This window comes from Mycteria americana, chromosome 16 (genome assembly GCF_035582795.1).
Source record: "Mycteria americana isolate JAX WOST 10 ecotype Jacksonville Zoo and Gardens chromosome 16, USCA_MyAme_1.0, whole genome shotgun sequence".
NCBI classification, from domain to species: Eukaryota; Metazoa; Chordata; class Aves; order Ciconiiformes; family Ciconiidae; genus Mycteria; species Mycteria americana.
This window is the reverse complement of record NC_134380.1, coordinates 14020310-14041574: the sequence shown is the minus strand read 5'-3', so window position 1 is coordinate 14041574 and position 21265 is coordinate 14020310. Positions and strand designations below refer to the sequence as shown.

Sequence of the window (21265 nt, the reverse complement as noted above, 5' to 3'; positions counted from 1 at the left end):
CTTCCACTCGCCCCACATGCTCTTTATTTCGCCTGCAATTACCGCTAATTTGAAGACATTTTGCTTTGGCATCCCAGCCTGTTGCGGTGTCGATTACCGAGCCACCCGCTGCCGCCTGCCACCGCAGCGCTCCCCGCAGCGCTCCTGACGGCGGCCACGCTCCCGCCACGCAGGGAAACCAAACCCCTCCGCTTCCTCCCACGCTTGCGACAGAGAGATGCCCGCGATGCCAAGAAACGACGCTCAGCCGCTCTGCCGGGAGCAAAGCCCTCGCCCGGCCTCTCTCCTGGCAGGGCTGGGGATGCCGCCGTGCCCCGCACGATGCCGAGACCCGGCCGTCCCGGGCTGGCTGCCTACATGCGCTGCGTGGGACGAGGAAGGGAGACCTTCGAGCACCGCTGCGCTGCCCGCTGCCCCAGCAGCAAACGCATTGCGGGGAGCTGTGCTTGGAACTCCCCCGGGGACAGGCGCCCCGGTGCTGCTGCCCCGCGCCCTGCCCCAGCCGCAGCTCCGCGAAGCCACGCGGCACCTTCAGAGCCGCAGGCGGAAACTCCAGAGCGGTTTGCTTTCACAGCCGTGGTGGCTCATTAAGTCCCTGGGCAGAATTAACGCCCTGGCAGGAGAAGGCTCTGCGAGCCCCGACAGGCTCCTGACTGGCGGGGATCGGCGGCGGCACCGGGATCTCTCATGACAAAGCACCTTACGCCTGAAAGCCGCTTCCCTGAGAAACAATGAATTCGCATTATCCTCCTCTACCCCGTAAGCTCCTTTCCCCCCGTCCCCCTTCGCCCGGCTCTGTCTGCTCTGCTCCTTGCTCCGAAACCCAGGGGAGCGCGGCTCCCCGGGCGCGTAATCCCTCAGGGGCTGCCGCGGCCCCCGGCCAGCGCGGCCAGCTCCGGGGAGCGGGAGCAGGAGGGAGGGGGTGGAAGGAGCTGGTGCCACTGGCTTAAGCCCCAGTTCCGGAGCTGGGATGCCCAGGGAGCCCCCCAGGATGGCGCAGAGCCTGATGCAGCCCCGCTCTGCACCTCTGGGGAGGACGTGCAGCCCCGCGGGAGGCTGCTGGCCTCCGTCCCCTTCCCCTCTGCTCGCTGTCCCAGCCGAGCCAGGAGAGGAGCTCACGCCCGCGTTCAGCACCCCATCCCCGGCCACTGCGAAGGGCCTGGACAGACCCCGTCACGTCCCCGCTCAAAGCCCTTGGGACGGCCGGGGGGGGGTCTCGGCCCGTCCCCCACCAGCCACCCCCTGGACGTCTCAACAGCTTCGCTTGGCCAGGGAGAGCCCGAGCCCCCGCAGAGCCCAGCCCCGTGCCCCGGCTCCAGGCTCAGCGGGGGCCAACCGGACCGAACCGCGCGGCCCCGCGTGCTCCGAACCACCTGAACGGGGACTGCGGTGCCGCAGCCGCAGAGGGACCTCGGGGTCCCCATGGGGATCTCAGCAGCCTCGGCCACCAACTTCAAGCTGGGGCTACGAGCGCGGGGGCCACCCCGCGAGCGGCCTCCGTACCCTGGGCTGGCACCCGCGGGGGACAGACCCCCAGGCGAGAGGGGCCGGCCGCTGCTCCCCGCAGACCCATCGCCTCAACACCCCGCTGCCACCACAGACCCACGTCCCTCCAGCACAGCCCCCGGCGCAGGCTCTGGAGCCACCGCTCTACGTCCCGGCAGCAGAGACCTGCCCGAGCGGCCGCTCGCCGACCCGCCGCAGCCGAGAGGGGACGGGGTTGGGGGTGGTTCTGGGCGGCCTCTGGCCACCCTGGGCAGGCGAGGAGGCTGCTGCCTGTGGCCAGCACCGGGGGGGCTCAGAGGGAGCGGGGGGGGGGGGGGGCAGGACGGTGGCCTGGGGTTGCCCTCAGGCAGGGATGAGGCCGCAGTGCCCTGCCCGCTTCCGCTGCTGCCCCGTCCCTCCCCGACGCCAGGCCTGCCGCCGGCATCGCGGCCCGTCCCCTGCCCGCTGGGAGGAAGGCTATGCCGGGCCGGCGGCTCAGCCGGGGAGCAACAACGGCAGGAAACGACCCCGACCCTGAGCAAAGCCCCGGCAGAGAGAGAGGGGAAATGCCCACCCTCGGTGGCGGTACCTACCCAAAAATACATCATCATGTCGGCAGCGGGGTGCTTGAGGAGCTCCACGGGATCGGCGGGAGGGCGGTGGGCTGCTCCCTGACGCCGGCTGCGCTGGGCGCCGCTCCTCCTCGGTGGGCTCTCTCCCCTCGGGCGCTCGCTGTCCGGCTCCAGCGCCAAGGGCCGGCACGGCCCGGTGCCCTGCGCGCTCACCTCCCTCCCCGGCGCGGCGTGGTCGCTCGCCGCCGCACGCTTCAGAGCCGGCTGCCGGCGTCCGACATGCTGCTGCTGGGCAGGTTGGAGAGCAGGGGCCGGAGGACGGACGCGGGGACAGCCCTGGGCGCGCGGTGGAGCAGGGGCTTACTCACCCCAGGGAAAAAAAACGGGAGAGGGAGGGATAAAAACGAAATCCTCTCTCGCGTCTTTAAGAGCAAAGGGAAGGGCGAGCGTGCGAGGGGGAGCCGACCCGCTCCCCAGCCGGAGCGCCCGGGCGGGGGTCCGGGGCCCGGTGGCCGGGCTGGGCGCCGGGGGGTGGCCGGCAGCGGCGGCGTGTGCGCTCGCGGCGCAGCGTGGGCTCCCGCGCTGACACTCGGAGGAGCTGATGTCCTGCCTCAGCATTTTTCAAGCTACCCTGTCAATATGGGAATCGGCTGCTCTCGCGGTTAACCTGCGAGGTGCCAGCCAGCTCCCAGCACCCCTCAGCGGGCAGCAGTTTGCACGGCCGCCCGCGCCCCGTCTCTGCTCCCAGCGGGCAGGGATGCTCTGCCGGGGTCCGGCAGGCCCTGCCAGGACGGGCTGTCTTGGGGGGCCCAGCGTCGCCTGCTCTGCCAGGCTGCGGCCCGAGGGGGGGCAGAGCCAGCAGCCCCCCGTCCCCGTGTGCAGGAGCAATGGGGACGGTCCCCGCAGAAGCCGTCCTGCAGCCCAGGACGCGGCCGCCGCGGTCTGCACGAGAAGGGCACCCAGAAGTCCCTGCTGACGCGGGGCAGCGGCCCCGTCGGGCCCCAGCACCGCACCCAGGCAGAGCCCCGGGACAGAGGTGGACGGAGACCCCGTCCCACAGGGGAGAGCTGCCGGGCCGGCCGAGGTCCCGCACGGGAGGCGGGGGGAGGGCTGGCCGCAGCGTGGGCCACAGGGACAAGCCCTGCTCGGGCTCTGCCCGCAGCACGGCTCCTCCGCCCGTGGACGGCGGGGCTCCGGGGGCGAGACGGACCTTCCCCGTGGGAAGCGAGCTCCCAGCCACCTCCGGCGCACGCCGCGGGCACGGCGGCTCGGCGGCAGGGCAGCGCGGCTTGTCAGGCACTAAATCTCCCGTCCTCCCGGGACGCTGCTCGGCGGAGGAGAGCGAGGGGACTGTGTGCGCTGAACCACAGGCGGGAGCAAGGGAATAAATAAGGGAAGGCGCAGGAGCGAGAGGGGTGGCAGATCGGTCTCTGGGGCCCAGCTGGCTCTGACATCTCCAGCCCCATAATCGTATTCAAAGCAGAGCCGGGCTGAGGCATTCCTCCTCCAGCACAGCAATAAAAGAAAGCAACACTCTCAATAATTCAGCACCAGGAGAGGGTGATAAAGCAGAGGAGCCACCACTGCAGGCAGCCAGGGTGAGGGGCTTCCCACTCCTTCTTATACCTTGGTGATCAAAACCCTCTCCTGTTTCCTGTGCCCTGCAAAGGCAGCCCCAGCCGCCGCCTGGGGCCCCGCAGCCCGCCGGACCCCCACGCTGCCGTGCAGGACGTGCTCTTGGCGTGCGCCGGCTGCGCCGAGACCCGGGGCAGAGGGGCCCAACGCAGCAGACTAAAACCCCTCCGTCACCATGCAAACCAAAACCTGGGGGCACTGGGCAGGGGGGCAGAGGCAGGGGAGGGGCTGGCCGCAGGAGGCTTCCCCAGCTCGGCTCCCTGGCCCAGCTCCCTTCCCAGCGCTATTTCACCTCCTCCAGCTTCAGCATCCCCAGCCCCGCGTCAACGCACGCCCCTCGCCCCAAGGCACCTTTGCAAACCGCGCCCAGTCGCCCCGCAGCCACGTCCCAACTCTCCCATCCGAACCGGGTTCCGGGGCTGCTCCGCCTCAGGACACCGACCCCGCTGCTGCCTCCCCTCCGCCGCGGGGCACGTCTCCTCTCCAGCCACAACCGCGTGGCCACGGCCGGGCGTGCTCTGGGCACCCGCAGCCCCCCGCAGCCCCAGGGACCGACCCGAGGGCCACCCGTCCCCCGCACGCAGCCGGACACCGGGAGGGAGCGAAGCCCTCGCTTCGGCGCGGGGAGCGAGATGCAGAGACATCAGTACAGACACTAACGGCAGAGGTGGGGGCGAGCCTGGCCCCGCAGGGAGCTCCCTGCCTGTCCTGTTGCCCGGCCCCAGCGATCACCCGTGCCCTGCCTGCTCTGCCCACGCTGCACCGGTGCTGCTGGGTTTTCTGAACGGCCCAGCGTGGAGCCAGCCGAAGCTCGGACTCTCGCTCCCGCTCGGAAGCAAACCACCGTGCTGCAGCAGCCCCGGCCCCCTGCGCCCCGGCCCCGCAGCCCACGCTGCCGCTGCTGACTGGCACGTTTTCCTCCCGGGCTCCCACCCGCAGCCCAGCCTTCGTCCCATTAATCCTGGCTCCTGGCTCGCGCTGCCTGCGGGCCCGGCTCCCGCCCCAGCCTTCCCGCTCCTTCCAGCGGCTCCTTTTCCACATTTCTCACGGTGTCTCAGGACCCTTCTGGACCACGACCCCCTCCCGGCTCGTCACCTTTGTCCTCATCCTGCCGATGACGGAAACGAGAGCGCTCCCCCCAAACACCTCTTTTCTCCATCGCTTTTGCACGGTGACAGCTCCCCGGTGCCCAGTGCCACCACCTTGGCCACCGCCACCCCCCGGTCCCGCTGCTGCGCAGGCACCTCCGGACCAGTGCCAGGGCACGGAGGGATGGAGGCACCAGCATCCTCACCCCCAGCCCCTCGTCTTATCTCTGCTCCTCTGCTTCACCGGCTTGGACCAGGGGGGAGCAGGGGTTTGTGCTGTACTCGGCAGGACGGACCTTCAGGGGGACCTGGTCCCCCCACCCTGCAACGGGACCAGAGGCTACCGCCGCAAAGCCAAGCAACACGAGGTTACGATGGGAAGGAGCCACCCCCGTCTGCCCAGCGGGCACCGGGCTGGCAGGGGACACCCCCTCACGTGCACGAGCCACCGCCTGCCCGAGCTGGGTCTCAGCCTGGGGGACGCCACGAGCTGCAGTGACACCTCACCGGAAGGGCTGCGGGACCCCGGGGCAAACATCCTCCGCAGTGGGCAACTGCCGGTTCAGGGCCAGGACCCGGGGCTGGGGGCTGGTGCCACGCTGGTAAGGACAGGGTCCCCTCAACAGGCTTCCCCAGGGACGGCTCCCGGGAGCCTCACGGAGCACAGACAGACAGACAGCAACATCAGCACACACGGACAGCTCGCAGACACTGCAGCCCTCGGCCCTCCTCACCCGGGACTCACGCCACTCACGTCACGCCTGCGCGGGGTCTCAGCGCCCGGCGGGTGCTGGGGGCTGCCGGCGGAGAGGAGCAGGCGGCCTTCCTCCCCGCCCTCCCCGGCGCACGGCTCTGCGCCTGCCCCCGCCAGACCCCAGCGCCGCGGGCAGAGGGTGCTGCCCTGTCCCACCCGGCCCCGCGCAGCTCGGGCAGCAGCACCCATCGCCTGCCCCTAAACATGCAGGTTTTAGCATGCAGTTTTATCATGCTCGGAGGGACCCTGGGCCCCAACAGCACCGGGTCAGCCTGTGCAGCCGAGGGGCCCCAGGAGCCGCTGCCCAAGCCCCAGAGCAGCCCCTCGCCTCTCTGGCCGTCAGAAACGAACGCCACCGTACCTTTTATTCAGCCCAGCTCCTCCTGCGGTGCTCGTGCTGGGCTCTCTAAGAAAAGACAAGAAAGAGGAGGAAGAATTAAAATCAATGATCATCATCGCTAACCTGCCTACAGTCAATGCTATTTGCTCATTGACTGGCAAAATGTTCGAATACGAGTACGACCGTGAGCATTATCTCCCCGGGCGCGCTGGGAAACCTGCCCTGGTTAAGAGCCAGCAGCCAGGCTGGGGGTTCGACCCGGGGCGGCCGAGCCCCGACGCTGAGCAGCCACGCTGCCTGCCTGCGCTTTGCACGGGGCGACGGGAGCAGGACCCCCGCCTCCAGCTCTGCCAGCGCACCTCGAACCTGACCCAGCTCCCGCGGGCCACGGGCCCCTTCCTCCGCTTCCCCGGGGCTCCGCAAGCGCAGCCCTGGCCCCACGCGCAGCCCACGGCTCAGCGGGGCTGGATAGGACACAGCCGTCACCGAACCCGGCCGGCCTGGCCCGCCCCGAGCCCTCCGCCCGCCCCAGCTCGCTGCACGCACCCAAGGGTGCTCCTGCGCTTCTGCCCCCCAGCAGTGCCCGTCCCTGCCCCTTGCGCCCGGGCACAGCGTCACGCTCCTGCAAGGAGCGAGCCCTGCGGCATATGGCTCTGCCGCTGCCGTCCCGGCTCCGGGCACTTCTTGGAGAATATCGCCGAATTTCAAAGAAAACTTCCTGAAAGCTGCACTTCGACTAATTGGCTTCTGCAACATTGCCAACCCCAATGTTCATAAATCATGTCAGACCCTCAAAAATAATGAGAACAGCTTACACATCACGAGAGGTTTTAAAAAGAGTAAGCGAGGGCTGTTTCTGTGTGTGAACCGCTTCTTTGGGGACCTGGAGGTGCCGAGCCCCGCAGCCGCTCCCTGCCTGCCCAGGCAGGCAGCAACAGCTCCGCTTTCAAACACGGGAGCTGCGACGCTCCTCCGCCCCCCGGCCCAGAGCGCAGCACCGAAAGACGAGGCGGCCCTGGGTGGGCGTAGGGACCCTGCGCCTGGGGCTGGCCGGGCACAGAACGGGCCCGGACCCCGGCGCCGGGCAAAAGGACGCAGCTCCAGACCCACGGCCGGATCCCTGCGAGAGCAGGGCCGCGGATGGTCCGGAGGCGCGGCCGCACGTGGCGGCGGCTCGGGGAGAGAGGAGCCGGTTCCCAGGCGCTTCTGTTAGCAAACACCGCTCTTAGCCGCACAGCAGGATAATCAATTATGGTAATTCCTGCCTCAATGAATCAGATTCATGGAGGAGCACAGCTCATTAGGCTGGTGCTGACTTCCATTAGCGTTCTTATGATAAAAACCCTCCAGAAAGCTCTTGCCCAGCCAGACACGTTTTCCAGGCTCGGGGGTCTTCCCTCCCCAGCCCCCCATGCCACCCACGGGGCAGGCTCAGCCGTGGGACGCCGGTGCCCCAGAAAAGCGGGTTGGAAACTCCCCGGTCCCCGGCAGCAAGGGGACATCCCCGCACGGCCGCGGGCCCGGCAGAGCCTCCTGCCCTCCCGCCTTGCAGCAACCGCTCCCGAGGTCTTCCTCGGCTTCGCCCCGACAGCGCTCACCGGGATCCCTGGCAGGGGAAGGCAGGGGACGGGAAAGCGGGAGCAGAGAACTCCAGCGTGCGCTACGGGCGGTTTGGGTGTGCTGGGAACCCAGACAGCCTGTTTGGCGATGAATAATTGAAGGACGCTCGCTCTCCTCGGGGAGGTACAGTGATGGGTAAAATCTCATTTCCCAAACGCATTTCCCAAGGAAGGCACCTTCTGAGAAACTCCCCACGGCAGCTTGGGGCCCCAGCAGCCGGGATGCGCCGCGCTCGCCTGCGCGGCTGGGGAGCTCGCCGAGCCTGGCGCCGGCCCAGGCGAAAGTCTCAGGCGGTCGCAGGCACCGCAGGGCCCGGGACGCTCAGCCAAAACCCCCCTGTCCTGCCGCGTGCGCCGAAGCCGGCGAGGAAGAGCCCCGGCAGAGCGTTGATGGGAGGTGGGCTGGGGGCAGCTCGGGGCTCTGGGCGACCAGGCGCAGCGTTACCGGCAGGGGTCTTGCCCCTGCCCCTGCTTTTCTGGCGACGCTCCGGGCTGACTGGCTCCAGCCAGGCAGGAGCCAGCCCCGCGTCCCTGCCGGAGCCCCGAGCAGCCTCCCACGGACCCGCATCCACGACAGGAGAGCCCAGCGCGGGCCAGCTTCTAAGCAAAACCCAACCCAGCTAAAACCACTTGCATCTGAAGTGGGGTGTCCGCACGGGGCTCCCTGGAAACGCAACCTGTGTCACCCAGCCCGGCAGCTGCCCGGGGCCCCACGGACGCCGCGCCCCAACAGCCCCATCCCCACCTTGCAACCGCGGGGCAAACCCTGCGGCAGGCCTGGGCCAGCCGCCCCGCTCCGCTTCGCTGGGAAACTTCTCAACAGTTTTTCAAAGTGCGTTTTGACCCCCCCTTCCTTCCACCAAAAATCCTAAATTAATTTTGCTTTTAATTAAATTCATTAGCAAAGATTATCTGGCTGAGGAAAAATAATATCCTGCCCCTCCCCCAGCAGCCCTCTCTATTTATATCCCCTATATACATAAGCAGCAGCGAATATTTCTTTATGGGCCATTAAAGGTTTAATGTTTAATTTATAACCACGTTCTCTGGCGGGCGGGATGGCCAGGCACAATGTCAACACTTTTAATTAAATGAGAAGGAATTTTTTTTAACTAAGATAAAACGCCCCGTTCCCAGCAGCTCCTGGAGGTGCGTGGCAGGCGCGGGCAGGGGGCCGGGGCCGGGGCCGGGGCCGGGGCCGTCCAGCACGCAGGCAGCGCTGGCTCCCGCTCTCGGGCCGTGTTTCACCATCATCCGGCTCTGCCTGGCCGCCTGCCGCGGAGCCGGGGCCGTGCCGCGCTGCCGGCCGAGGGCTGCGGGCAGGAGGTGCTCGGGCAGCGCCCAGAGGAGCCCCGGCTCGTGGCGGGGCCGGGTGAGGGGCCAGCACCAGGACAGCTTTCGGGCTGAGTAACCCTTTGGGAGAGTCCCCGAAAGGGCGGCCCCAGTCCAGAAAGCGCAGTCGCTTCCTGGGGACAGTGACAACGCACGGCACTGCCCCCTCTTTGGCAACCCCCTTCCCAACACCGCAACCGGCCGGCTCCTGCCTTTCCGGGGACCTGCCCTGCCCCGCCGAGCCCAGCCGTAGGCAGGGTGCGCAGGCGGAGCGGCACGGGGACGGGCGGGACGGGCAAGGGCCCCAGCGCAGGGCCGACCGCCAGCTCCAGCTGCCGGTTCCTCGGGGGCAGAGGCGAGGGTGCCGCGCCGCGGGGCGAGGGCTGCCGTGGGCGCGGGCGATGCTGAGCGACCCGCAGGTCCCCCGCCCGGGGAGAACCGTCTCCTTTGGCAAGGGACAACCGGGGCCTTCAGCCCGCAGGGAGGGGACGGCGTGACCCTGGGAGCGTGCCCGCTCGGCACGGCCCCTGCCAGCATCGCCAGTCCTAACTGCGGTCCCCAAAACACCAGCATGAGTAATTGCTGTGAATCTTTCAACCGAAATTCTTGCTGCAACTTCTGCTCATTCCCCGGCACTTCCTCCCGCCCGCCCGCCCGCCCGATGACAGCGGCTCTTGCAGCATCGCCACCTCTTCCCTCCCAGCACGCCACGCTCCCGAGGAGGATGAAGCGCTTCTGACACACGCGTCGCCCGTGACACCCGCCGGCAGAGCCGCCTGGCACCCGCTCGCACGGCAGGCACCACCGGAGGAGTCCGGCATTCCCGGCTCACCCCACCGGCATCCTTCCCGCAGCCCCTCGTCCCACCCCACATCAGACGTGGGGGCACAGGAGCGAAGGGGCAACGTGTCCGGCTGCACGGCCGGCCCGTGCGGGGTCGGGCGCCTCCCGGCCCGTCCTCGGCGCTCTCCCAGCAGCGGCAGCCTCCGCTCTGGGTGGCGGGAGAGCACAGCCCTTCCTGCCTGGAACCCAGAGAGGGGCGGCTCTGAGCAGACAGGTTCCCATTAATGGAGTGTTTTATCTTACGGGAGAGATTAAATCTCTGTACAGAGAAGCGCAAAAGAGCTGAGTCAGCAGCTGGCTGGGGGGCGGCAGGTTCAGCCGTAAGCATTTGGCTCCGGCACAGCACTTCAGCACTTCACCCTCCTGCGGCCACGCTCCGGCAGGCAGCGCCCGGCCCCAGCGCCCAGCGCGCACCCCTCTCCCTGCCCCAGCGAGCGCCGGGCCGGCCGGAGGGGCCGCAGGCGGCGCAGGTGCTGGACGGGACCAGCGCCAGCCCCCCTGTACCGCCTGGCAGCCCCACGCCAGTCCTCTGCCGTGTTGCCGGGCACCGAGCGAGCCGAGCGCCCCGTGGCACCGGTGGGCTGCCTTCCTCCCTCCCTCGTCATCCTTGGCACAGCAAGGACGGGTTGGCAGGAGGTATCGCGGCACAGCCACTGTGCCCGCAGGAGCGTGCCAGGGCACTGGGGCCTGGACCTCGTCCGGGGCACAGCCCTCGGCAGGCAGCGCCGGTCCCCAGCCTGTCCCTCCCCGGAGGGCTCTGCTGCCCGACCCTGGCCCGCACCGTGACGGGTGCCCCTTGCAAAGCCGTGCCGGTGCTCCCAGGGACACGACTCTCGCGTCCGGCATGGGTCTGCGTTGGCTACGAAGCCAAGTAAGAGGCAGAACGGCCGCTCGCTGCTCACGCACCCACGTGCACGCGAGGAGCAGGCGTGCAAGGGCTGGCCACCGCCGTTGTGAGCCAGGGAACAGAGTGGTGATGGCACTGTGCCGCTCACTAAAAGCATGAGTGTCACTAAATCAATAATTCATTTACTTTAATGAGATAAGTACTTCGAAAACTAATTGCAAACCTGCTCCATTTACTCCAACCCGTTATAGCCTTTAATGTAAATGGCAGAAACACTGCTGGAGGAAGGGGAAGGGCTTTCGGTGGGAGATCGCGAGCCGTCCTTCCCCCTTCTTCTAAGAAAGAGAGATATCAGTCATAAACAAGGACAGCGGAAACCGAAGTAACCGGCCGAATCACCGCACGGAAGCGCCGATGGCAGAGCGCGGGGAGCACCCAGCCCGCCCTCCCGGGACCACCGCTGTCCCCCTGCACGCGCTGCCACCACGGAGGGGTCTGCCGGGACACCGCTCCCAAAGGACTGTCACCAGCACCAGGGAGACGACGGAGAGGCAGAAAATACACCCGGCACGCGGGAGGTGCCGAGCTCCGGCGAGCTGCCGAGGGCACGCACCGCGGCCGGAAGCCGCTCCGCCCGGGGCCGCGGCCCGTGTGGAATTAGCAGGGCTGAGGGGCCGCCGGGCAAGGAGAGAAACCCCGTGTGGAGCCCTGACTCGGCGGCGGCAAGGAGCGCTTCCCCAGCCTGCCGCCATCGCCGCCGCCCTGGCAGCGCCAGGGCTCACAGCTCCGCCTTCGGCAAGACCCGCTGGTGCCCTCCCGGCGCCCGTGCTGGCGTCGGGGCGGCAGAGGGGATGGAGCACCGCGCTCCCCCCGTGCAGCAGACCCCCCCCAGCCGCACCACAAGCTGGCTACCGCGCACGCTGCAGGTGGTCGCTATAACGATTCACAGCTCATTATAAAAATCACCGCCGTATCGCTGGCACAGCAGCCTCCAGCGCCGGCCGGCAGCTGCCAGCTCCCCCTGCCCCAGCAGGAGCTGCCCCTTCCCACCTTTCCGGCAGCCCCCAGCCAGGGCGGGCAGCACAGGCAGAGCCCCGGCTGCGCAGGCAGGGGGGAGCGGCTCAGTCCCGGCCGGCCCGGCTCGGGCGCAGCCGGGGAGCAGGGGTGGGCAGGGGTGTCCTGCCAGGCCCCGGCACCGTTCCTGAAAAGGAGCGAGCGGCTCCCAGCAGCGATGCCGATGCGTTCCTGAACGGCAGCCGGAGCGGGAGCTGGACGCCAAGGGCTCTCTTCTCGCTCGCTGGAGCAAATGGCAGGTCATAAAAAGGAACCATGACAGAAGAGAAAATGTTCCAGAGTCCACAAGGACCAGTCCAGGGTAAATCCATCTGCTCAGCAATTTAGCTAGAAAATCCTTTCCAATCATCCGTGCTGTAGGTCCTTCACCCCCAACACGCAGCTCTGGGCAGAGCGTTTTCCACTCTGGCAGCCGCCGGCAGCTCACGCGGGGCCCCGGCACTTACCGATCCCACACCACCCCCGACGGGGACGCTCGGGGAGGGGGACGCTCGGGGAGGGAGGGGGGTCACGCTGCCCCTCGCAGCACGCCCTGGCCAAGCCCACGCTCCAGGGACCCTCTCACTGGCGCTGCTGCAGCCGGCGGCAAGGGAGGACCCAACCGTGCGCCCGCGGGCAGGTCTGGACGGAGGGACCGACAGCGGCACCCGCTGCGTGGGCTCTTCCCCGAGCTGCCCACTCGCTCGGGAGGAAGAGTGCCCCATCCCTCCCCGGGGCCCGGATCCGCTGCGCCATTTGCGGGGTGCGGGAGGGCTGCCGGGAAGCCCAAACCCCACCCAGACCTCCGTGACCGGCCCTGCAGCGCCCAGCCCTTGCCCCCTCCGGCAGGCAGAGGCAGGGAGGCAGCCGGGCCCCAGGAGCCGCGGCTGAGGAGAGACGGGATAATCCCTGCCCGGCAGAGGACTCGGCACGGCTCAGCCGCTCGCTGCCACCGCGACGCAAACAGCCCTGGATATCTCCCTGCAGGCATCCCTGTGAATCCCGCCTCAGCCGCTCCTGTCTCACGAAAAATCAATGGCAAGCATCTCAATTAATCACACCGGGGGCAAATTGATTAGGAGCCTAAATAAGGTCAACATGGTTGTCTGCTTATAGGGTAGGACCCCTTAATCATCATTTTATCTGCAATAGGCTGCGGAACCTGCAATCACACCGTCTTTGGGAGCGTGGAGGGATTTTTCACTTATCTCCCGCAATTGCTAGGGCCAGCAGAATAGGAGCCACGGCTCTGCCATAAAGGAGCTCAATTGGAGCATGCAGCAACCACCCAGCCACACGCAGCTGCGAGACCGGAGCAGGAGACCCCGTGGCCCACCAAGCCCAGCTGTCTCCTCTGATTCAGGGAAAGACAAAAGCAATTAAGCACTGCTGCTCTAGGTGCAGTACGTTCCCTCCTGACCCCAAAACCAGCAGCTTATGCCGGAGATTTGATTAGCCCTGTCATTATCTTAGATTGCATACCTGAAAATATTGTTAGCGGTCACAGCGGCATTGAACCTTCGCAGAAACCCAGCCACAGGTCTCCTCTCAGTTGCCCTCGGCAGCTGGAAATGCCCCCGGCTGCTTCTCCGCTCCTCCAAGTGCCTCGCTCTTGTCTCTGCAAAACCTGCCGCGCTCGGCGCGGAGAGCAGCCCGCTGCTCAGGAGCCGAGGGGTTTTACAGCATGACTCCGTCCTCTCCGCCGCGGCGCAGGGCAGGGTAATTTATATGGTCCCATGTCCCCGACAGGCGCTCTGCACAGCGAGCAGCGCTGCGGGCTGGGGTTGGGACCCCCCGGTTGCCCCAGGGAGAAGGACCCCGGGAGCTCCCCGGGGCGGCGCAGCGGGCGCAGCGGTCTGCCGGGCACGGCCAGCACCCACAGCCCGGGGGTCCCACTGCTGCCACGGCTCGTGCTCTGCCCGGACCCCACTCAGCCCGAGGGGGGAAACCGGCCCCAGCGGGGGGTTACGGGGTTCTCCGGCCCCGGTACCGGGGCTGCTGGCACAGTTTGACGGCGAGACATGGGACAGAAAGCAACCCAGGGCCGGCAGAGCTTGTCCTCCCTGCAGGTCACCGGGTGGCCGGATACCGCACCCCCAAACGCAGCGGGTGATTCCTTCGCACTCTCGATTTGAGACCAAAAAGCCCCCAAGGCAGTGCAGGCGTGGCGGGGCAGCGCAGGCAGGGCCCCCACGGCAGCACAGCCCCCCAGCGCGCTCTTCGGAGGAGCACACGCTCAGCTCATTGCGGGCTGACAACACCGTTTGCTTTGAGAATAGAGTTTCCGATTGCGAGCGGAATCAATTCAGTCGGGCGTTTTACTCAGTCGGGACGCTGCTCGCAGCAGCCCGTTTCCCTGCCCGTCTCCCTCGGCGGCTGCCGAGAGCCGCAGTCCATCGCGCCCCGCCGGCCCCGCCAGGGCAAACGGGGCTTCTCCCTCTTCCCCCGCGGGACGCGCGCAGGGCGGCGGGAGAGCGGACCCCCCTCGCCTCGATGCCGGGACCCCCCTCGCCGGGATGCAAGGGCTGGCCGCGGGGAAGGCAGGGCCAGCAGAAGGCAAACGGCTTGTGCCCCGCCACTGCCGCGGGACGGGAGCCCCGCGGGGGGCTGCGCTTCCCGGGAGGGGGCCGCCGGCAGCGCTGGGCCCCAGGAGCCCCACGGCACCCGCAGACAGAGGGACGAGCAGAGGTCGTGCCCAGCAGCAGCCCCCCCGGCTCAGCGCCGGCCGCTGGCAGGGACCCCTCACCCTCCTGCTGGGGCGGGGGGGCTCCCCGGCTCCCGGGGATGGTCCGGACAAACCATTTGCAAGCCGTGGGCCGGAGGCAGAGCCGAGACCGTTTCTCTGGTCCCCGCAAGCCACCGCGCGCTGCCCACGGCCCCTCCGGTGCCGGTACGCCCCTCACCTTGGCCGCACGCCGCAGCCCCGGCAACATGCCGCTCCCTTTTGTTGTAAATACAGTTATAAATATTATAATTTGGTTTAATATTTAATATAGTCAGGTTAAATAAGCATTCCCAGCCCCATAAATAATCATTAACGGAGGGTTCTAATTGTGCTGTTGGGATCCTGCTTCATGACTTATTTAGAGGGCAGACGCTATTCCCATCCTCGGCTCCCCCGTACACCATAAATTAACCTGTGGCTCAACCTCTTCAGTGAGAACCTGACGGGACACAACAAGAGGACACAGCTCCGCTCCGGGGGTGACCACCGCCAGGATCGCTCGATGCGGACCAAGGGAGGGACACGGTGGCCGGCGGGACGGCCAGGACCGAGCAGGCGGGGACAGAGGGGCCGGATCCACCGGAGGAGCCCACGGGAACGCCGAGCAGCCGGCAGCAGCTGCAGCACCTGTGAGCGGGGTTAGACCGTGGAAGAAGAGCCGTGCCATCGGCGCAGCCTCGGCTGCGGACACCCGGGCCAGGCACGGGCGAGCCCCGGAGCAGAGGTAGGGGACCCCTGGGCGAGGGGCAGCCGCCCAGCGCGGGGTCTCCGCTCGGCCCCCGCTGCTCCCGGGCTGCGTCAGCAGAGGCGCGGGGAAGAAAACGCGGCCGGGCGAGCAGAGGACGGGGGAGGCTTTTGTCCTAAATACAAACCTACTGTAAAATTGATTGGAAACAATAGCAAAAAAAGGAACAAAAAACCAAACCACCAAAAACCCAGAGCGCACGGGGAATTGGCCAGGGGCGAGCATTTTGAAAGCGCAGGAGAACTGAGACACAGAGGACAACTAAAGTGCAGGAAAACCTCCGTGTAAGAGTGTTTTCCCCTTAAGGGATGCATTGATGCATTGCTTTAAAAAAAGGTTTGTTTTTTGCTCTCTGTAGCTTAATTTCATCTTGAAATGAAAAACTACAAAAGCAAATGGAAAGAGCCCTCTCCAGCGAGCCTGGATGGCCGCCTCGCCACCGCCGGGCTGATTTCGCTGGAAACGCAGGCACCCTCTGCTCTGTGCCTGGGCAGGGACGTCCCCCCGCGCCGGGGAGGAGAGCACGGGGGAAGCAGCTCTGCTTCCCAGCTCCGGACGGACGCGCTGCTGGAACCCGGAGGGGCGGGGGTGCCAGCCCGAGGGAAACCCGGACACCGTCCTGCTCCCCAGATGCCTCGGGCTGCTCCTGCTCCTGCTCCTGCTCCTGCTCCTGCTCGCCTGCCCAGGGCTCCCCACTGATGCGGTCAGGACGGCCGCGTTGAGGGGTCTGTCCCCAAAGGCCGTCCCATGCCCTCCAGCCACACGGGCGGTGGCCCAGGGCAGCCCCGCACGCAGGCGCAGCCCCCCAGGGTGGGCACGCCGGCAGCACTCCTCCCGTCCCCCCAAAGAGCAATGCCTCCCGCGGGCCCCGGGAGCGGCGCAGCACGGGCGGCGAGCGGGTTAGCGTCGATCCCTCTGGCCAGGACTGAGTTTCCATCGAGGGAGCGGGCTGGGGCAGGGAGCAAGCTGGGAGGAAGCCCGGGGTTTCCATTTCATCTCCGCACTCGTTTCTCGTGCTCAAGTCAGTGCATTAATCAAAGAGATTGGCCAAGTATTAATGCTAATGAAGCAGCGGCAGCACGGCTCTCGCGGGGTGGGGGAGCCCCCCTGCAGCACCGGGCGCCAGTGCCAAGGGCAGAGGCGAGGGGGAACCCAGCCCCTCCGAGGGGCTTCTGCCTGACCGGGGAGGGGGCACGGAGGCTGGGACAGCGTCGTAGCACAGCGTCACTGCTGGCCGTGCACGAAAGCCCGAGTCCCCCCCGCAGGCAGCCGGCCGGAGACCTCCAGCCCGCGGTGAGCATCGCCCAGCGCAGCCCGAGAAGGGCTCGGGACCCCGCGGCAGCGTCTCCAGTGGGTCACACAGACCCTGCGCACCGTGCGGTAGCACGGGTGTCAGACGGACAGGATGCTCGCAGGTGTCAGACTGACGCACGGGGCGCTTTCTCCAACCCCGTCCCCTGTTCGTTATCGTCAGCAGCTCAGAGCACCTCACGGACCCTCACAAAGGCGGCTGGGAGGAGAGGAGCGCCCTGGGCTGTGAAGCACGGGGAGATCCCCAGGAGGTTTCCCAGCCCCAGGGAGGGATGCAGCAGAGGGGACACGCGGGACCCTGAGGTGACAGCCCCTCCGGAGCAGTTTTCGGCATCTCTGGCACGTTTGCTCCAGGCCCTGCTCAGCCCAGCGCGCTCCTCCCGGCAGAGCCAGGGGACCCTCCCCAGGACACGTGTGCGCAGGGCTGGTCCCAGCCAGCGCCAGCCCTGACTCTGGGCCGCAGCTCTGTGGAAAATGGTGTATTTTATCTTTATGTGTCAGGATTTATATAAAAAGGGGATAGTTCAGCTCTAAATGTAATGAGTTGGAAGAACAGCCCTCCAGTGGCTTCCTCCAGCTAGCACGGCATCAATAACATCGATTGCTAAAAATAACTAATAACCCTGGCCTGGCGTGGCCGGGGAGCGCTCACCGCACAGGGTTCTGAATCCACCCCCTGCGCACGGTGAGCCCGGCTCCGGCCGGCGGCAGCCCCGGCCGGGCAAGGGCGAGGATGAAGATGGGCACGGCCTCCCCAGCGCGGGAGGGGGACGGGTCCCAGCACCACTGGAGGGACAGGAAGGGCAGAGGGGACGGCGGCGCACGAGCCTCGGGCTCGCGGCTGGCCGGAGGGAAGAGCCAGGAGAGGAGTCGGAGGAGACGCCGCTGGGAGAGGACTGAGGCAGACGGATGGGGAGGGAGGGCAGGAGCTTCCCTTTCGGATCCAGAAAACCCCTTCTGCACCCGCAGCCACCGGCTCAGGGCCTCACCGGGGCTGGTCCGGTCCCAGCACTGCTGGGTCACCCCCACCCTGCCGCAACCACCCAAAATGAAGCCTCGGGAGACGGTGACCGACGGGAGTGGAGGACCAGCACGTTTGTGTCTACCGTCCCTCTCCGCACACGCAGACCTGCCAGACCAGGGACCGTCCCCATGCAGAGCCATCCCTTGGGACTTTAAATCCTGGGAAGCCACCACAAGACGCGATCCCTCCACTCTCCGAAAATGGATGAGAGGAGACTGGTAAAGTCCCCGTGTCCAATTTCCCCGATCCCTGTCTTTTCTATCGTTGCACATTTCCAAAAAAGCACAGGGACGCACCCCCGCCTCCTCCAGAGGAGAGAAGGCGAGAGCCGCCCGTCCGCTGGGCTACCCCGGCATCGCCCGGACGGGTAACGCTGGCACGGCTCGGTGCTCTCCTCCTTCCATCTTGCTGAGCTTCCCAGAAAGGGAAGAAAAACCAAAGCGGGAAGGAAACGATAAAACACCAGCCCTCAGTTAGGGAGAGAGAGTTATTTAGTCTGTTGGAAATGAGTCTAACTTAATAGAGAAGAAATAAAGTGTTTTAAAATTAACGACATAAATGTCAGCCCTGATCGCGGGGATATTAAACTATACGGTTATTTGACTGCCTTCCGCAAAGTTACCTCTCTTGCACACGCCTGGAGCCAGAGCGAGCGTGAACACCGCTGTGCGTCAGGGTGCCACCAAAAAGCGCTGCCCCTGCCCGAAGGCAGCACCAGCACGTCTCGGGCTGCTCCCCAGGCCGGTGCCAAGGCGCAAGCCTCCCCGCCGCGCTGCTCGACTGCTCCGTGAACCGGCCACCCAAGGGCGCGCGGTGCCAGGCAGCCGCTTCGTGGGGCAGAGGCCACCCGGCCACCCCCCCACCAGCCGGCGCTCCCCGGGGAAGCCGCCCGCTGCCAAGCATACGAAAGCCCTCCTCGCAACCTGCCGGGCAGAGGTACAGCTGCAGGGTCGCGTCGTCCCCAGGCACGCGCGCCCCTCGGCCGGCGAGCAAAGGGCGCCGGGCGAGCAAAGGGCGCCGGGCGAGCAAAGGGCACGGTGTGCAAGCCTGGCTGGTTCCCGTGGCACCCAGCCCCTCCTGCGCCGAAAAAGCCCTTAAACCCATCCCGGAGCGGAGAAACGCACGCTGGTCCTGTAAAAGTTATTTTAAACCCCCACAGACTCTTGTCCTGACGTTGGCAGGGACTCTGCCAGAAACTGCCACTGAAAACAAATTAGTCCCTGGAGCACGGTCCTCCGCAAGCGAGGTGACTGCGGCGAGCGAGCGGGCTGCTCTGCTGCCACGGCGAGCATCCCAGCGAGCACCCCTGCTTGCTCGCGCAGCTCCTGCAACCCTCTGCCCCAGCAAAACCATTTCCCGAGGCCCCGCGGGAGCTGGAGCGACGCGCGGGTGCCCGGGGAGCGCGGGTGCACACGCGTGTGACGGGAGGGGCGGGCGGCGGGAGGGAGCACACGCACGCACAGGGCCGCGTGTGCGGCACCGCGAGAGCACCGTTATTTGTAAATAATCCTTAATTAATGAGGTTCTCAGTAATAGACGGCTCAGTGTTATTCCGGGCAGGGACGGTGGCAATCTCCATTCTTCCACTTTTCAATTACGTCTTCGGGGAGGGAAGCAGAAACTGGCCAGGGTGAATTAGAGAGACTTTTGTCGCGTTTAATATCAATTCATTTTGCAGACTGCTGACGCAGCAGGATTTCACAGCTCGGAATTTATGGTTCTTTCGAGAGACATGCGCAAAAAAGGGGGAAAAAATACCCTGCCATCAGCACAAACACAAACTCTCCTGGGAAGGAGCGGGGGTCCAGGGGGAGCCCCTGGGGATCCCCGGGGGAGCCGAGCTCGGCACGGCCGGGCCCGCGGCGCCCAGCTCCTCGCCTTCAGGAGGAGCACGCCGAAGGCTCCCAGGAGACCCAGAGCTCCCCGCGGCCAGGGCGCCCGTGTGCCGCAGCCGCCGGCTCCCGGGCCCCTGCCCGCAGCGCTCCTGCCTGCGCCGCCAGCCGCTCGCGGGCAGAGGCGCTGGCAGTAACGGAGCCGTTATTACGCAGTGTTATTCGGCCCCAAGGGGGTTTTATGCAAAATGACACACAATATAAATGACTGTTGTAAACAGAGAGTTTAATAAAGGGCTGTGTGCGAATTTACAGCCTCCCCAAGGATAATTAAAATTATTTATCTACTTACCTAGCTAGCCGCTGGAGCAGTCTATTAATTATTATCTATTATACGCGGCCTGCTTTGCATGCCGCCAGCGCGTTGCCTACCACCACCACCCAACATGGACGCACCGCAGCACGGGGAGAGCCGCGGGCAGTGCTGCCGGCCGGCGGGGCCGTGCTCCCGGGGCCGGGGCGCTGCCCCAGCTCGGCCGGGCTGCCCGGGCCCCTTGCAAACCCCCTGGGAACACGGGGCGTTTGTGCCTCGGGATCGGGTGTTTCCTCGCCAGCCTGCAGCCAGGGAGACCCCGGCTCCATAACGCAACAGCTCCGTGCCGCCGGCACAGCCCGGCCGCAGCGCTGGGAGCGGAGGCAGAGCACCAGGTACGCGCAAGATGATGCTCCCCGGTTCCGGCACCGCAGCCGCGCGCACCAGCGGACGGCTGAAAGGAGATGCCACCGGCACCTCCTGGGCCGCACAGCCCCTGTCGAGAGCGCAGAGGGGACGAGCGAGGGCAGCGGGTGCTCCGTGGGGCGCCCAAGCCCTGGCGTAGCGGGCACGTCGGGAGAGGCGAAGGCACGTCCCCCCGTGCCTGGTGCCGGCGGGAGAAGCGGTGGCCGCCCCGCAGCCTGGCGCAGTGCTACCTGCTCCTCGCTATTTATTAGCGTGACAGAGCAATCATCAGTGCGGAGGCACTGGGATCCCACGGCTCCTCTCTGCACATAAAGAGACCTCAGGGGGCTCCAGTGTGCGGATACTTAACATTGTTTTATTAGCTTAATAAACCCAACCGATGCTGCCAGAATCTGCAAACCGGCCGCGAGCCCTCCTCGCCGCAGGAGCGGGCAGGAGCAGGGAGAGCCGCCGCGGCGCGGCTCCCGTCGTCTGGCCGGCACCGAGAGCCCGTGCGGGGCTGCCCTCGGCGGGGCACGGCCCCGCCGGCCCGGAACAGCTTGTCGGAGCAGAGGATCCAGCTGCTCATCACCACCGCGGGCACCGCAAGCTGTCAGCTCCCGCCAGCGCGCCATTAATCACCGCTGCAATTGCTCTCCCTGCCCATCCCGCCCAGCTCCCAGCGCCGCCCTCGGCAGCCCCAGCGCGGGCGTGCGCGGGGCTGCAGCGGCACCCGGTGCTGCCGGGGTCCCCCGCGGTCCCCGCCAGCCCCCCGGGCCACGCTGGGACAGGCTGCGTCCACAGGCACCGCGCAGCCAGCAGGACCTTTCGCCCCCGGCTGAGCTCCAGCGGGTCCGAGCCCCGGTACAGAGGTGCCGGCCGGTGGCACGGGGCAGGACGGCCCCGGGGGTCGGCGGCAGCTGGGCAGAGGAGCACGTCGCCTTCCAGCAGGCAGCGAGGCAGTGGGGCTGTGCTGCCTGCACGTGCCCGCCGGAGCGGCTCCGTTGTTAGGAGCTCGGACCCTTTAGAGGCCGCTGGGCCGTTTTAATCTGCCGGGGGGGCTGGCAGCAAGGGCCCCTCTCCCTCAGCCCTGCGGTTCCCAGCTCACGGCGGTGCCTGCTTCGCTTTGATCCCGGACAGTCACACTTCCAGTCTCACGATCTAATAAAAGCCGCGCGATCAAATTCCAGGTCATTACGCAAGGAAAGAGACCCCTCCACGGCTGGCAGCAAGAGCTTCAAACCAATTAAAGCGAGCCTAGCGCTCCTGCCTGCTGCCTGCCACGCGCGGGTCTCGGCGGGCCCGGGCTCGCAATAAGCAAGATGCAAAAATGTTAATGGAA

General features: G+C 66.7%; 1 protein-coding gene across 6 annotated transcripts in view; it reads right to left on the bottom strand.

Moving 5' to 3' along the window:
* Positions 1-21265, bottom strand: part of RBFOX3 (RNA binding fox-1 homolog 3) — a 192769-nt gene that overhangs the window by 31891 nt on the left and 139613 nt on the right. For 4 of the 6 annotated variants that reach the window (XM_075518837.1, XM_075518836.1, XM_075518841.1 and 1 more), the window contains one exon: positions 5896-5940. The exons of 1 other annotated variant lie outside the window; for it this stretch is intronic. Coding sequence is in view for 1 of the 5 variants with exons in the window: in XM_075518839.1 (XP_075374954.1) it covers positions 2079-2096 (18 nt within the window). In the remaining 4 variants the exon portion in view is untranslated. Of the gene's footprint in view, positions 1-2078; positions 2417-5895; positions 5941-21265 lie in introns of all 6 variants that reach the window. One more of the 6 variants, XM_075518839.1, reaches the window with a different exon arrangement.